Source organism: Cydia amplana, chromosome 2 (assembly GCF_948474715.1).
Source record: "Cydia amplana chromosome 2, ilCydAmpl1.1, whole genome shotgun sequence".
NCBI classification, from domain to species: domain Eukaryota; kingdom Metazoa; phylum Arthropoda; class Insecta; order Lepidoptera; family Tortricidae; genus Cydia; species Cydia amplana.
In genome coordinates, this window is record NC_086070.1 from 12849073 (window position 1) to 12863941 (window position 14869).

The window sequence follows — 14869 nt, forward strand, 5'->3', positions numbered from 1 at the left end:
TGGTACTAGCGAACATGGAGGCCAAATTTGAACCCATGCACACTTATAACTAGCTTAAAAACGGGGCCATTTTTGGCGCAGGTACTTTATTTGTTGATTTTGATATAACGCTTGTAAAGTACTTGAAAGCGCTGGTGGCCTAGCGGTAAGAGCGTGCGACTTGCAATCCGGAGGTCGCGGGTTCGAACCCCGGCTCGTACCAATAAGTTTTTCGGAACTTATGTACGAAATATCATTTGATATTTACCAGTCGCTTTTCGGTGAAGGAAAACATCGTGAGGAAACCGGACTAATCCCAATACGGGCCTAGTTTACCCTCTGGGTTGGAAGGTCAGATGGCAGTCGCTTTCGTAAAAACTAGTGCCTACGCCAATTACTGGGATTAGTTGCCAAGCGGACCCCAGGCTCGCATGAGCCGTGGCAAAATGTCGGGACAACGCGAGGAAGATGCTTGTAAAGTACTTTAAAACCTTTTAGAGTTTTATTTTAAATTCTTACAAATTATTTCATTGACCTATTAATCGACAAGATATCTTACTATAAATAATCGAAAATAGGTAAGATACCTTCAAATACTATCATAATCAACAGAAAGATACACTGAAATATGGATGGTAATTTTGCTAATAGTATTTTATATATTTTTTGTCACTATCCCTATTCCAACATTGAATAAACCCTAAAATATTCAAAATAATATGATTACATTTTGACATTTTGTATATATTACTTTTTAATTTAGTGTAAATCATGTATTTTTTTAATTTTAATTTTATTTTTAATTTGTATTGTATATTTTGACATGTGTTTTTGACATTAAAGATATTGAATTGAATTGAATTATAATTATGTATTTTCTGTATGAATATGAACATTTTAAACCGATGTAATAATTTCACGAAGTTGGTGATATCTACAAAGGCGACATTTCTCTATCGCATTACCAGTATAGTAAACTAAAATATTCGGTATGCAGCTCTCAGCGGACCGAAAGCAAATCAATTAATAAAGTTTGGTATACGAACCATTCCCCAACGGTACGATATGTTTTCATTTGCTTGTCGCATCCAGAATTTGTGTCTGTTCAGGAAGAACATACTCAAGTAAGAATAAAAACTTATTTCTAAGGGGTTATATAGGTTAAGTTATCTTTTGGTTTTGATATACCTACTTATAATATTCCAATCACTGTCACTATTCGTTGACGATAATGTTTTTTATTAACTACAAATAGTATTTGGATTTCGTATCAAAATTCATTTCTTGTTTGCTCATAAAATATCTTATTAACTAATCGTTTGTAAATATAATAAAATAAGACATATACATGTAGCTTAGATCACCTGGCCGTAAAAAATGTCGTCTAAAAAATAAATCAATCACCATCATTCATAGTCCCTTAACGTTTCACTTGATCCGAAAAAATGCAAAACGAATACCTTCTCTTCATTCCATACAAACCAACCCCTAGGCGTGAGGCTGAAGTGACGGGCAGTCTACCGCGTGAGCCTTCGCGGACGGACGTCGACCAGCCTACGCTACGCTGCCTAGGTACGCCGTAGGCGCGCTGAGAGACGTAATAATGCACTAGACAATTGAATTTATAAACCGCGACGCCAGCCCGCCTGATTGAGCCCAGTGGACTAGATTTTTTTCTTTTAGTCGGCACAAACTACGCTGACTTTTTGTGAATGCTTAAAAGTGGCACTTTTAATGGCATTGCAACAAACAAATGGGTTTTTAATATTGTGGGTAAGTGAACTTTTTTTAATTAATTAGATTTTATATGAACAAAACATTATTTAAAATTTGATAAGAGATAATAACATTATCCTCATCTAATAGTGTCAGGATTGGAATATTAAATGAATAAAAAATGGAAATGGAACGCACGAGTGAAAATGTGATTTCTTATTGATAGTGTTAGGATATCATATTAAATTTGGTTTATTATTATAAATATTTACGTGACTTTTTGGTTTCACATACCTATAATAATATTTTTGACTATCTATTCTTTATAAATAATATAAAGACCATGTTTATATACAAGGCGGCAGAACCACATTCATTTTAGGCAGAAACTATAGCTTTTAAAAATATATTTTAATAAATTAAATATAAAATATATTTTAATAATTTAAATGTATAATTATGGACCTGGTCTGAAATAAAGAATATTATTATTATTATTTGTATCTCCTTTTTTGGGATCACGGGCCTATAAATCCCGGTCTTTTGATAGGCTTGCGTGGGGATATAGATCCAACACGTAGAGGCCCCTTGGAGAGCTTTGATGTCATGTAGAACGCCTGCTGGAACCCGTTTACAGGTGCAACAATAGACACTCATGAACCGGTCACAGCAGGCATTTATTATTATTAAATTCAGAAAAAACAATTCTAATATTAAATTATTCCTAAAAAAATTAAACCAAAGTTCCAAGAGCTATTCAGCTATCATTAGCTATATATCATTCTAATTGACTTACTAATATCAGGTAGCTATATTCTATCACGGTGTACAACATGTAATGTGAAGATCCAATACTTATAGAAAATCACTTTAAATAACAAAAATCCCCGTATTAGAGAATTTATAAGCTAAAAACTTGACTAGTCATTAGGGGTTGCTCATTTTTGTATTAGCTCATGTTTAAGAAAACCAGACGAATTTGTACATCGCGGTACCTATTTAACATTTCAACCATGATGATTTTTTATCCAGCTTTAGCCCCTATTTTCTCAATTTTTTTTAAAGTTAAATTTAAATTGGCTTGGAAATTTATTGCCCATTAATAATAGGAATTGAAATATTGATATAGAGAATAAATTGTTTTTTCAGCAAGAAAGTTTGCGGCACTAAGAGCAAGTAGGTAATACCCACATCACACAAAAATACCACAGAAGTTTAATTGAATCTGACATAAACTTTTTAGTACTTTGATCTTTATTGTTCTATTTACTTTGGTCGACAACAGCTCAAGCTGCACAAATACCTAACAAAGAAATATTGAAAAGTGTTGTTTAATTAAAACGTTTCACGTTAGACACATGCCATCCGTTTTTTCTATAGGTAAGGAATATACAGGAGCGGTGTTAAAACTTTACAATACCACACATCTCAATTAATGCAAAATAAGACAAATCCATTACAAAACTATTCATAGGTACTGTAATTTTCACATTCTGTAACTTCTATGTTTTTTCTAAAAATTATTAGATATCGACCAAAAAAGGAATCTCAATTTCATCTAAGACATTTATGACTTAGCTATCACCCCCTTATAGCTTTGCACCTAGATATCAAATAACGAAATAAAACCAGTTTTCGAGATACGAAAAACTGCATAATCATATTTTTTTAAATAATTCAACCTGTATAACCAGCGTCGGCAAAGTAGAAATACCTATGCATAATTCAATGAAATAGATTTGATTATGCCTTACCCATTGAGATAACACATTAATCGAGAGTTTAGGAGGTAAACAATGCCTGAGGCCGATCCGATTAAGAGGCCTAAGCATACTTGTAGGACTTCAGTTACCTCAGGTATTGCGTAGTTTGCATAGTCATATTAAAATTAATTTGGATTTCCGACACTATGTATAATTTGAATAAACAGTTAGTAAGGTACATACGGATAAGTGTGTCTGGCGTTCACATTGGGGCCTGTTTATTGATTAATTATTGTTAATTGCGAGTTCATATATATTTGGGCCCGATTCGGATTTTGAACTAGATATCTATTAGACTTCTCCAAGATACGACAACGATATTTTTAAGATCTAGCCTGTCAAATTTGACATTTCCGCGATTCTGCAGATACTCTTGAACGATTTTCACAATATTTAAAACGTCTCGTTATGTATTTTTAGATCTCAAAACGATTTTGAAACGATTTTAAAACAATAATTTAACGTAAAAGTGACATTGGTTGCCCGAATTGTACTGCAAAAGATATCTAGTTGAAATCTAAACTACTCAATACTCAATATTTTATTGCAATTTCACAAAGTAATTGTACAGGTGGTAAACTTATAAGCTAGGTCTTTGTGAACCCTGTTGGGCACTGCAATATACTATTTACAATTCCAAGGAGAGGAGAATTTGTGATTAATTATCTTAATATAAACAATAACTATAAGCAAATGTAAAAATAAGGATTAAATTTATGTCAAAAATACAAAAGTCAAGTCTTAACAAAAAATACATGTATTTGTAATTATAGATATTATTTAATTATAATCTGTCATTAAAAAATTCGCTTAGAGTATAATATAACATAGCTAATAGCAACTGTTTAATTTTATTTATATATATATTATAATTTTCTTCTTCTTTTATAGAGTCCGGGAGTTTATTATATATTTTAATAGACATTACTAAAGGACCCGATGACAGTAGTTTAAGTTTACAAGGTGGTGGGATTAGTCTATTCTTGTTTCGTATCGATCGTGTAGAAGGTAGGTCCTCTCGTTTTATATATAATTCCCTATTCTTTCGAACGAACTTACACATGTCTAATATATATATAGATGTGAGGGTCAGCAGTTCAAGTTCGGAAAAATAAGGTTTGTGGCTTTCGATTTCGTCAAGTGTTTTATTTATTAAGATACGAACAAGCTTTTTCTGGAGGGTAAAAAGTAATGGAGCGTTGGTACTATTACCCCACAGAATAATTCCATAATTTAGCCAAGCATATGCATACGCGTAATATGTTGTTAGGGCTGTTTCCAAATTTGTCGTTACTTTAACCGTCCGAAGCGCATAGAAGAATTGAGATATTTTTTTCCTAATTTTCTCTACATGGGATTTCCAATCCATGTGACTGTCGATATCTAAACCCAATAGTGTAGCGCTTTGCACGACTTCTAACCGAGTATTTTCGTAGGTGTAATCTATATCTAGTGGCGTTTTCTGGTATGGGTAGAATGGAATTATTTTGGTTTTCTTATAATTTATATCGAGGTTATGGTCTCTCATCCAGGAACTGATTACATTTAGGTTAGCTGTAAGTTTCTCATTAGCTGTAAGTTAACTAGTTGGTATCTAGTACATATCGTATCGTTCTCTTCTCTAGAACGGATCTTGTTTTCCGAAAACCGCGGTTTGTTCTTAAACGCAAGTAGCGATTAGCAAATGTGAAGATAATACAGACCCCAATATGAAGGCCAGCCATACTTACATACCTATATGCCACAACCGATATTGACCTTAAATATTTTAATAGGTATACTTATTTGTAACTTAATTAATTGACACTGAAAATTAAAAAAACTAGAATTGGCTCTTTACTTGATAATTTAATTTACTGATTAGGTTTATGTCTATTGCTTATAATTTATAAGTACATGTTGAATTGGTATCAAATCTAAATCAGATTTTTAAAGTTTGATTGCCGCTCCAGCAATATAGAACCGGTCGTTAAACTCCCAACCCGTTAATACCGAAAGCATTATAAGCATATTTCATATCGTATTCAAATTATTTTCATATCACAGCGGATTTCCTTCTCTCAGAATATAGACGAGTCATGGAATTAGACGCAGCCTGCAACATTATTAATGAATTTCCGATATTGCTTCCTACGAATTTAATATTCCACTTTAGAATTTTGGAAGCGATTTTATCTCACGGGCTTATTACTTAATTTTTTTTATACAAGGTGTCCCAAGAAGTAGTGATATACTGAAGCTGGGAGGTAGAGGACCTAGAGCGCTATCTGAATCACCCCCATGTATGTTCCGCGATTTTTCGTATTTTCGGAGGGCTACAAATATAATGACCACCAAAAAATACTTTGGTACCCTAAATAAAAAATCATGCTTACCAAAAAAAATTACTGAACACCAAAAAAATAAGGCCTAAAATTACAAAAGTACCACCGCCGTTTTAATTACGACTGCACTTCAAATTGTATTCAAGTACCAAATATATTGAACGATCACCAAAAATCATTAATGATCACCAAATCTTGAAGACCAAATTAATGCGATATTTTCACCTAATTAAACCACTATGATTACCAAAAAATGTATACATATTACCAAATAAAGTAAAATGATGCCAAAATTACTAGCCCCTGTCTGTCTGTCTGGCTGTCTTGGTCTTACAGAAAAGAAATGCTACTAGAAAAGTGGGTTAGGTTAGGTTTGAACTGCGACCCTTACGGCAACGAAATGCTACCAGAAAAGTGGGTTAGGTTAGGTTTGAACTGCGACCCTTACAGAAAAGAAACGCTACTAGAAAAGTGGGTTAGGTTAGGTTTGAACTGCGACCCTTACAGAAAAGAAATGCTACTAGAAAAGTGGGTTAGGTTAGGTTTGAACTGCGACCCATACAGAAACGAAATGCTACTAGAAAAGTTGGTTAGGTTAGGTTTGAACTGCGACCCTTGCAGAAAAGAAAAGCTACTAGAAAAGTGGGTTAGGTTAGGTTTGAACTGCGGGGGTGTGGGATTGGTAGAGGGGTGTGGGATTGGTAGACCTCCTCGTGGTGCACCCTGGGAGGGGGAGGATAGTCGCTCAGTTGCGCGTTCGCTATTCTCCCTCTGCTAACTACCAGTCACAGTGTGGGTATGGCAGTCGAGTCTTCTCCTGCGATGGCTTTATTGCCGTGTTTGTTGTGGTTGGCTGCTCCCGACATGCCTCAGCTAATCTGAGGTGTCAGGGGATGCAGCCGTCATGGAGGCGATGCGTTTGCATCGTTTGTTGCCAGGGCCCGGTTTTGGGCCAGCGGCCGCCTTGGCGGTGTGGGATGGCGAGCCTTCAAGGCTTGCGGCGCGGCGGGTCTGGCGGTCACGGTCATGTGGCTGCTGGGTGGGTTTCGGCCTCCCGTCGGGCAACCCGTAATCCGCACTGAGCGGGCCGGGGACGTTGCTCACTGAGAGTAGCGCTGCGTGGAGACAACCACTATAATAAATCCCCAATCCCAAGGTGAGCGGAACGTGCCGATGGGATGCATGGCTGGAGGGAGTCCAGTGCCAAGCGTGCGGGGGAGCTCACCCCCGAAAAAAGAGACGACGATGTGGAGTCATCGCATTAGGAAATATGAAGGTGAATTGTGAAAAAAGTCCCCTGGCGGGTCTCCGAAAGGAGGAAGCCCGTCCGCTCACTTCGGTGGGCGGCTGCCCTCCGTATGCAGGGGTGGGCAACAATCGCCTCGTAGGCCGGCAGAGCGCCGGTCTTCGTGAACACAACCTTGGCACAATGAAAACGGACTCTGATGCAATATGGAATCAGGATTATGTCGAATGGAAGGTGAAGGACTGCGACCCGATGACGCACTCCAACACCAATGACCGTTGCGTGAACACGGAGGAGTGCTCAAATGATAATTTAGGCACATTGAGACTGAGGGGTGGCGGTTCGCCACAGCGTGATTCGAAGGGTCGTCTCGTCTGTGGATCGGCCCCAGAAACATCCGCAGAGGCCACGGAGGGGACGTCAAAAACGAGGCCCCCCTCGGAGGGTGAGATGTCGGAGCCCTCAACGAGTGCAGAATCACGGAGCCGACTGAGGAGCCGGAGATCACTCCCAGACGTCCGAGTGCTTCTAACCCGCTGTGACTCTCCAGCTCCAAAGAGCAGGTGCACGGGATCGGGTTCTGCGAGGACAAAGAAAAAAGACACAGGCGAAAATGTGTGCGAAAAAGAGGCGAATGTCGACGAACTTGATACTGGGAGCATGATAACTGTGCGCTCAGGGTCAGCTTCTGATGACAGGCTAAGAGACGATCGGGTTGAGTCAGACTCAGCAATGAGCTGTCACTCATTCAGTGGCAACGAGAGACGGTTCTGGCGGAAACGTGGTCTCAGCTCAGGGTCAGACTCTGATGGAGAGGGCACCAAGAAGAGGCCTCAGTCCGTATCAAAGCGAGGTCGCGGTCGGCCTCCTTCCACCGGACATTACGTTGGCCCTGCCACGGCCAAGGAAGACGTACACCGCGCCAAACGGGAGGAAATGAGGTTAAGGGCAGAAGAGAAGGTGTCTAGCATACAGCTGCCATCTTCTACTCGAAGCCAGGCAGGCGGCTTAAGTTCTGACTCCGTCCTGCCCGGTGCGCAGGATAACCTCTGTGCGGCTGCGCTCTCACAGCGCGTGCAGAAGAGCCTGGATGCAATACAACATGTTGCCAAAAACTCCGGCCATCTAAAAGGCACCTTCGTGAGGGCACTGAAGGACGCCGCCGTGTCTATAAAAGAGACAGTCGATTGCCTTTTAGAGCGCACTTCTACGGAAGAAACAAGGCGACTGCAGGCGCAAAACGACGCCCTGCGAGCTCAGTTGAATGAGCTTAAATCAGATATGACCCAGCTGAGAGCAGACTTTCGGGACCAGTTCAGGCGAGCGTCCCCAGTTCCGTCTCAGCCAAAAGAAAATACACAGCCAGCCAGTACCTCCCGCAAGGGTGCTGCAAGAGCTCCTAGCATGGAAGATATGATGCGAACCATGACGGCCCAGATGGGACTGATGCTGGATGCGAGGCTGGGAGCCTTGGAGCTGGAGGGCAGGCTGCTGCCAGCCCAAACTATGCGGCCACCCTTGGCCCATGACCAGCGTGCAGAGCGGGCTACGTCTCTCCTCTCCGGACCAAATGGACAAGACGCGTGCACTGCACTCACAGCAGGCGCCCAGCCTGATTCTATAGCGGGAACGGCGGCGGTTGCTTCCTCTGTCTCTTCAGGCGGCAAACAGGGCGCCAAACCAAAACCAAGGCGCAAGAAAACTACTTTGGCTGCCAAGGAAGCGGCCACAACTAGAGAAGTACCACAGGAAACACCAACACCTGCTGCGGCTCCTCTGTCTGAAAGCTGGAAAGACACGTTGGGCAGAAAGGCCAAAAAGACGGTCAAGAGACCCACAGCTGCGACAACTACCAAAACGCGCGCGCCAAAGTCAGCACGTAAAAGAAAACTCCGGCCTCCTCGCACTGCTGCGGTCACCCTCACATTGAAGCCGGAAGCTGTGGAAGCTGGAGCTAAATATGAGACGATTTTGGCTGAAGCCAAGAAACGCATAAACCTGGAGGATCTCGGGATTTCCGCTGTTCGCTTCCGAACAGCAGCTACTGGAGCCCGAATGCTGGAGCTTCCTCCTGACACGAAAGAAGCGGAAACCGCGGCGGATGCTCTAGCTGCGAAACTGCGGGAGGTTCTCGACCCTAATGTGGTCCACATCCATCGACCCGTGAAATGTGCTGACATCCGCGTCATGGGACTGGATGATTCAGCGATCGCTGAAGAAGTCGTAGCGGCCGTGGCTGAGCTCGGGAACTGCGCTGTTCAGGCCGTCAAGTCCGGCGTGATTGTGCGTGGCCAGAATGGCTCTGGGTCGCTCTGGCTAAGTTGCCCTGTGGCTGCTGCCACAAAAGCTGTGGATGCGGGTAGGTTAAAAGTAGGTTGGATTTCGGCGCGCGTAATACTCTTGGACACTAAACCCCTTAGGTGTTACCGCTGTCTGGAGACGGGTCACGTTGGTGCCAAGTGCAACAAGGGGGTCGACCGGAGCAACCTCTGTTATCGCTGTGGGGAACCAGGACACAAATCGCGCGAGTGCAATGCCCAACCGAGTTGTGCTGTCTGCAAGGCAGCTGGGAAATCAGCTGATCATCCGATTGGTGGCAAAGGGTGCCAGAATAATAAGGCCCGCCCAAATAAAGACGCCGGGAAGAAGGTAGGAGTGAGCCAAGATACACGTCCACCTTCCCAGCAAAACACTGCGGAGGAAACTATGGACACAGCTCAATAATATGGCCTTCAAGTGTATCCAGGCGAATATTAACCACTGCCTTCCGGCTCAGGACCTATTACTCCAGACCATGGCTGAGTGGAAAATCAAGGTGGCTGTAGTTTCGGAACCCTACTTTATCCCGAGTCGGAACGATTGGGTGTCGGACCAAGACAAAACGGTGGCCATAATTGCCCCCGCTATAGCCGGTACTCCGGCCATCGAAAAGACTGTGAGTGGAAGGGGATTTGTGCTGGCTGTCATAGGTGGCTTAGGCATCATCGGGATTTATTTCTCACCCAGACGTGTCCTTTCCGAGTTTGAGCAGATGCTTACAGACGTTGGAGCCCTGGTAGGGCAGATATCCCCTATCCCGGTGCTGGTCGCTGGGGATTTCAATGCAAAGTCAACGGCATGGGGATCCCCAGCGACAGACGTCCGGGGTGAGGTGTTGGAAGAGTGGGCGATCTCTCTGGGGTTGACTGTCCTCAACACCGGGTCGGAGAGTACATGCGTGAGGCCCCAAGGGGAGTCCATTGTGGACGTTACCTTTGCGTCCAACGCCTTGGCCCGCCGTGTACAAAACTGGAGGGTGGAGATTGGCTCAGAGACGCTATCGGACCATCGATATATCCGGTTTGATGTCACAACTCTACCCGCCACTCCAAGACAAAACCGACCCGCTGAAGGGGACAGTCCAAGGTGGATGGTGTCAAAGCTTGACAGACAGATCGCAAGGGAGGCGGCCATAACCGAGTCCTGGAGGGCTACTAATGATCCAGCGCAGGTGGTACATGTCAATCAGGAAGCAGAACTTCTCAGCGCCGCTCTAACCCGTGTGTGTGATGCGGCAATGCCAAGGGCTAAGTCCTTCTCGCCTAAACGCCAAGTGTACTGGTGGCGACCGGAACTCCGCCAACTGCGGAACGCTTGCGTGGCTGCGCGTCGCCAGTACACTAGATATAGGAGAAGGCGGATACGAGACCAGGCTGAGGAAGAGGTCCTGTACAATGCCTACAGGGAAGCACGGTCAACTCTGCAGAAGGCCATTGCAAAAGCCAAAGAGGTGGCTTGGGAGGAATGGCTCGAGACTCTTGATAGGGATCCTTGGGGCAGGCCGTATCGAACTGTTAGGAAAAAGCTCCGACCTTGGGCGCCCCCGCTGACCAGCAGTCTCCAGCCGGACCTCCTAGAGCGAGTTGTCGGTACTCTGTTTCCAGAGAGGGACGAGTTTGTGCCGCCAGCTATGGCATCCAACATAAGGCCGGAAGTAGTGAGAGAGGTCCCGCCAGTAACGGAAGTCGAGCTCAATGTTGCCGTCCGAAAACTCCGGTCGAAAAAGACAGCTCCCGGGCCAGACGGCATACCTGGACGTGCTTTGGTGGTAGCACTCAGTGAGTTGGAAGAAGGAGTCAGAGGCCTTTTCACCTCTTGCCTGATTCAAGGGCGGTTCCCCGATAGGTGGAAAACAGGCAAGTTGGTGCTCCTCCGGAAGGATGGGCGCCCACCAGATCAGCCATCGGCCTACCGCCCAATAGTGTTGCTCGACGAGACGAGTAAGATCTTTGAGCGTATAATCGCAAGTCGTCTCGTCAGGAGCTTGCAGCCGGGTCTGAGTGACTGCCAATATGGCTTCCGCCCACTGCGCTCGACGTTGGACGCAATTGCCCGAGTCAGGGACTTAGCCATGGAGGAGGTCTCTCAGGGTGGGGTTGTGATGTCTGTATCACTAGACATCTCCAACGCCTTCAACACCCTGCCCTGGGAAACAATTAAGGCGGCACTAAAATACCACAACGTGCCAGAGTACTTGCAAAAAATCGTGGCGGATTATTTTGCAGGCCGCGGTGTGATATTTCCAACCAAGGACGGCTGGGGGAGACGGGAGATGTCGTGCGGTGTTCCACAGGGCTCAGTGCTGGGGCCGCTTCTGTGGAGCATTGGGTACGACTGGGTCCTACGCGGGGAAACTCTGCGGGGGATCAGTGTCACGTGTTACGCTGATGACACTCTCGTTTCGGCCCGTGGCAGAACCCACAGGGAGGCCGCTTACTTGGCCACAGCAGGAGTGTCACTTGTGGTCCACAGGATCCGGGCTATAGGCCTAGGAGTGGCTCTGCATAAATCCGAGGTTCTGGTTTTCCACGGGCCTCGAAATAAACCACCGGAGGGGACACAAATAACTGTGGGTGGAACTTCCATCGCCGCCGGGTCGACGATGAAATACCTGGGACTTGTTCTCGACGGTAGGTGGAAGTTTGAGGAGCACTTCAAGCGCCTGGCTCCAAAATTGCTGGCTGCAGCCGGAGCGCTTGGGCGGATCCTCCCCAATCTAGGCGGACCAGGGGGAGCCTGCAGGAGGCTATATTTGAGTGTGGTACGTTCAATGGCGCTCTACGGGGCACCAATATGGGCGAATACCATGAGTACTCGGAGTGCGGCCCTATTGCGCCGTCCACAGCGAGCCATAGCTCTCAGGGTGGCTCGAGCGTACCGCGACAACTCGCACGCAGCAGCCGGCCTGCTAGCAGGGAGCCCGCCATGGGACCTTGAAGCTAAAGTCCAGTCCGCGGTATATTGGCGGCTGCTAGCAGCAAGGAGGGAGGAGAACTGGCCCGCTCCTCGTGAGGTCCGCCAGTGGCATGAAGAGGCCCGAGACGTCCTCTACCAGCAGTGGTCAGAGCGTCTAGAAATCCCGGGAGCTAGCCGGGACCTAGTGGCCGCTGTACGGCCTGTGCTAAAAGAATGGGTCGAACGCAAGCATGGCGCACCCTCCTTCCATCTCACGCAGCTCCTTACGGGGCACGGCTGTTTCGGCTGGTACCTGTGTGAGAGGTTGGGAAGAGAGCCGACGACGGCGTGTCACCACTGCAACGGAGGAGCCGTGGATACGGCCCAACACACGCGCGAAGAGTGCCCTGCGTGGGCGGAGCCTCGCGCTGCCCTGTCCGCAGCTGTGGGAGGAGACCTCTCACTGCCGGCGCTAATACGCCGCATGCTCAGCAGTGAAGAGGTATGGGCGGCAGTGGCCACCTTTAGCGTCACCGTCCTGACACAAAAGGAGGCTGCAGAGAGAATGCGCGAGGACGATGCGAACTCACTCCCTCAGCGCCGTAGAAGGCCAGGACGGCGGCGAAGGGCCTACGCAGCCCGAATGATGCCGCCTTAACCGGAACCTGCGGGTGATGGGCCGGGAGTTCCATCACTCGCCTGAAGAGGTTCCAAGCTGGAAGGCCCTCAAGTGTTCCGAGGTGCCTTCAGCGGAGCAGGCTGCTAAAGCAGCCCCAAAAGACGAGCCCGCAAGGGCAACGCCGGCGGGGTATCGGAGGTCTACAGTAGCGTTCCCGAAACCCCGTCAACAAAGCGCGCGGCGGAACACCCCAGGGGGTTTAGTCCGTGGGAGTCGGACATACCCACCTTGCTTCTCCCGGGCCGGTGGGATCCATAACGGATTCCCCCTGGGTAAAAAAAAAAAAAAAAAAAAAAAAAGGTTTGAACTGCGACCCTTACAGAAACGAAATGCTACTAGAAAAACATTTTTAATTAAAATGTGGTTACAATTTTGGTGGTCATTTACTATTTTTGGGTTTACAATGATTATTTTGGAGTCATTTGCTTTAATAGGATAGCAAGATTTAAAAATTTGGTTATAATTTTACATTAAAATGGGGTTCTAATTTTGGTGGTCATTTAATATTTTTGGGTTTACAATGATTATTTTGGTGTCATTTTCTTTAATAGGATAGCAAGATGTAAAAATTTGGTTATCATTTCACATTAAAATGGGGTTTGAAATTTGGTAATCATTTACTATTTTTGGGTTAATAATGATTAGTTTGGTGTCATTTCCTTTAATAGGATAGTAAAATGTAATAAAATTAGTAATCATTTCACATTAAAATTGAGTTATAATTTTGGTGATCATTTATTATTTTAGGGTGGTAAAATACATTTTTTTAGTATTAAATTTTACTAAATCTGGTGATCAGTTAAATAGCAGCCTTTTCGGAGTTATGATCTGAAAAAAAAAATTTAATGCCAAGAAAGATAAAATTACCCAGTATGTTCACAACTTCAAGGGCGCTTAAAAAAATAAAACATACTGGGTAATTTTATCTTTCTTGGCATTCAATTTTTTTTTAATTCCATTCAAAGATCTAACGATAGTAAATGTTACCATACTGAATTGGCCTATCTATCAGCTTAGCACACAAAAAAAATCAAGCATGTACCGCAATAATTCACGTCACCATAAATAAAAATCTCATCGTACTCGGCGATAGGTGAAAAATTAAAAACTCCGAAAATACGAAAAATCGCGGAACATACATGGGGGTGATTCAGATAGCCCTCTAGGTCCTCTACCTCCCAGCTTCAGTATATCACTACTTCTTGGGACACCTTGTATATTTAAATGTTCAATTTTAGAAGGTTTTGAAATAAAACATTGATTTGTAACTGGTGGATTATTACGTTGATTGATATTTACTCAGCTAGCTTTAATTATTACTTTTGGAAGTAATTTGAAATCTTGAAATTTTAGTATTAAGGCGGTCTTCACGTTGAATGCGGATCTGCATGCTGCTTCGGTGTGCAAGCGGGTCAGAGCCTACATTGCACAGTCTCGGTCTCATACTGAAGCGGCAGGTAGCAAAAGCATTAAGTAGTAAAGTTAAAATCTACTAAATTATTTGCAATCGCATGATACTACTACGCTGTTTCTATAATTTAAATGAATATTTTATGTACATAGACAATGAATCGTTATGATGGTATGTTATTGTTATTGTTTTTTGCATGCACTAGGTTAGTTTATAATTGTACGCCCGAAATGGGCAAGCTGATGGACTTTTGTGATATTAATAAGACCTATGTACCAGCTTTGACAATAAAGAAATCTTATCTTATCTTATCTTATCTTATCTTACTAATTCTGTGGGTTGTTCGAAATTATCAGATAAATGTCATTCCCGGTTTTTATGTGTACATATTTTTTTATTTTGATAGCATGAGTACATGTACTAACATCAAATATTACTGACGACGAGCGACATTAATGGCCTCCTTGCCTAGTCCAGTTCATATTCCGATGAGAGCATATTGTTCCTGGTTTATTCATCTTATCTATCGTTCTAAGC

The 14869-nt window shown here is 44.1% G+C and overlaps 1 protein-coding gene across 2 annotated transcripts in view; it reads left to right on the top strand.

The window, feature by feature from the left end:
- Positions 1–1505: 1505 nt before the first annotated feature.
- LOC134658122 (suppressor of lurcher protein 1-like) overlaps positions 1506–14869 on the top strand; it is a 61945-nt gene continuing 48581 nt past the window's right edge. Inside the window, exon 1 of one of the 2 annotated variants that reach the window (XM_063513740.1) lies at positions 1506–1752. Coding sequence is in view for 1 of the 2 variants with exons in the window: in XM_063513732.1 (XP_063369802.1) it covers positions 1714–1748 (35 nt within the window). In the remaining variant the exon portion in view is untranslated. The remainder of the gene's footprint in view (positions 1753–14869) is intronic. The other variant, XM_063513732.1, reaches the window with a different exon arrangement.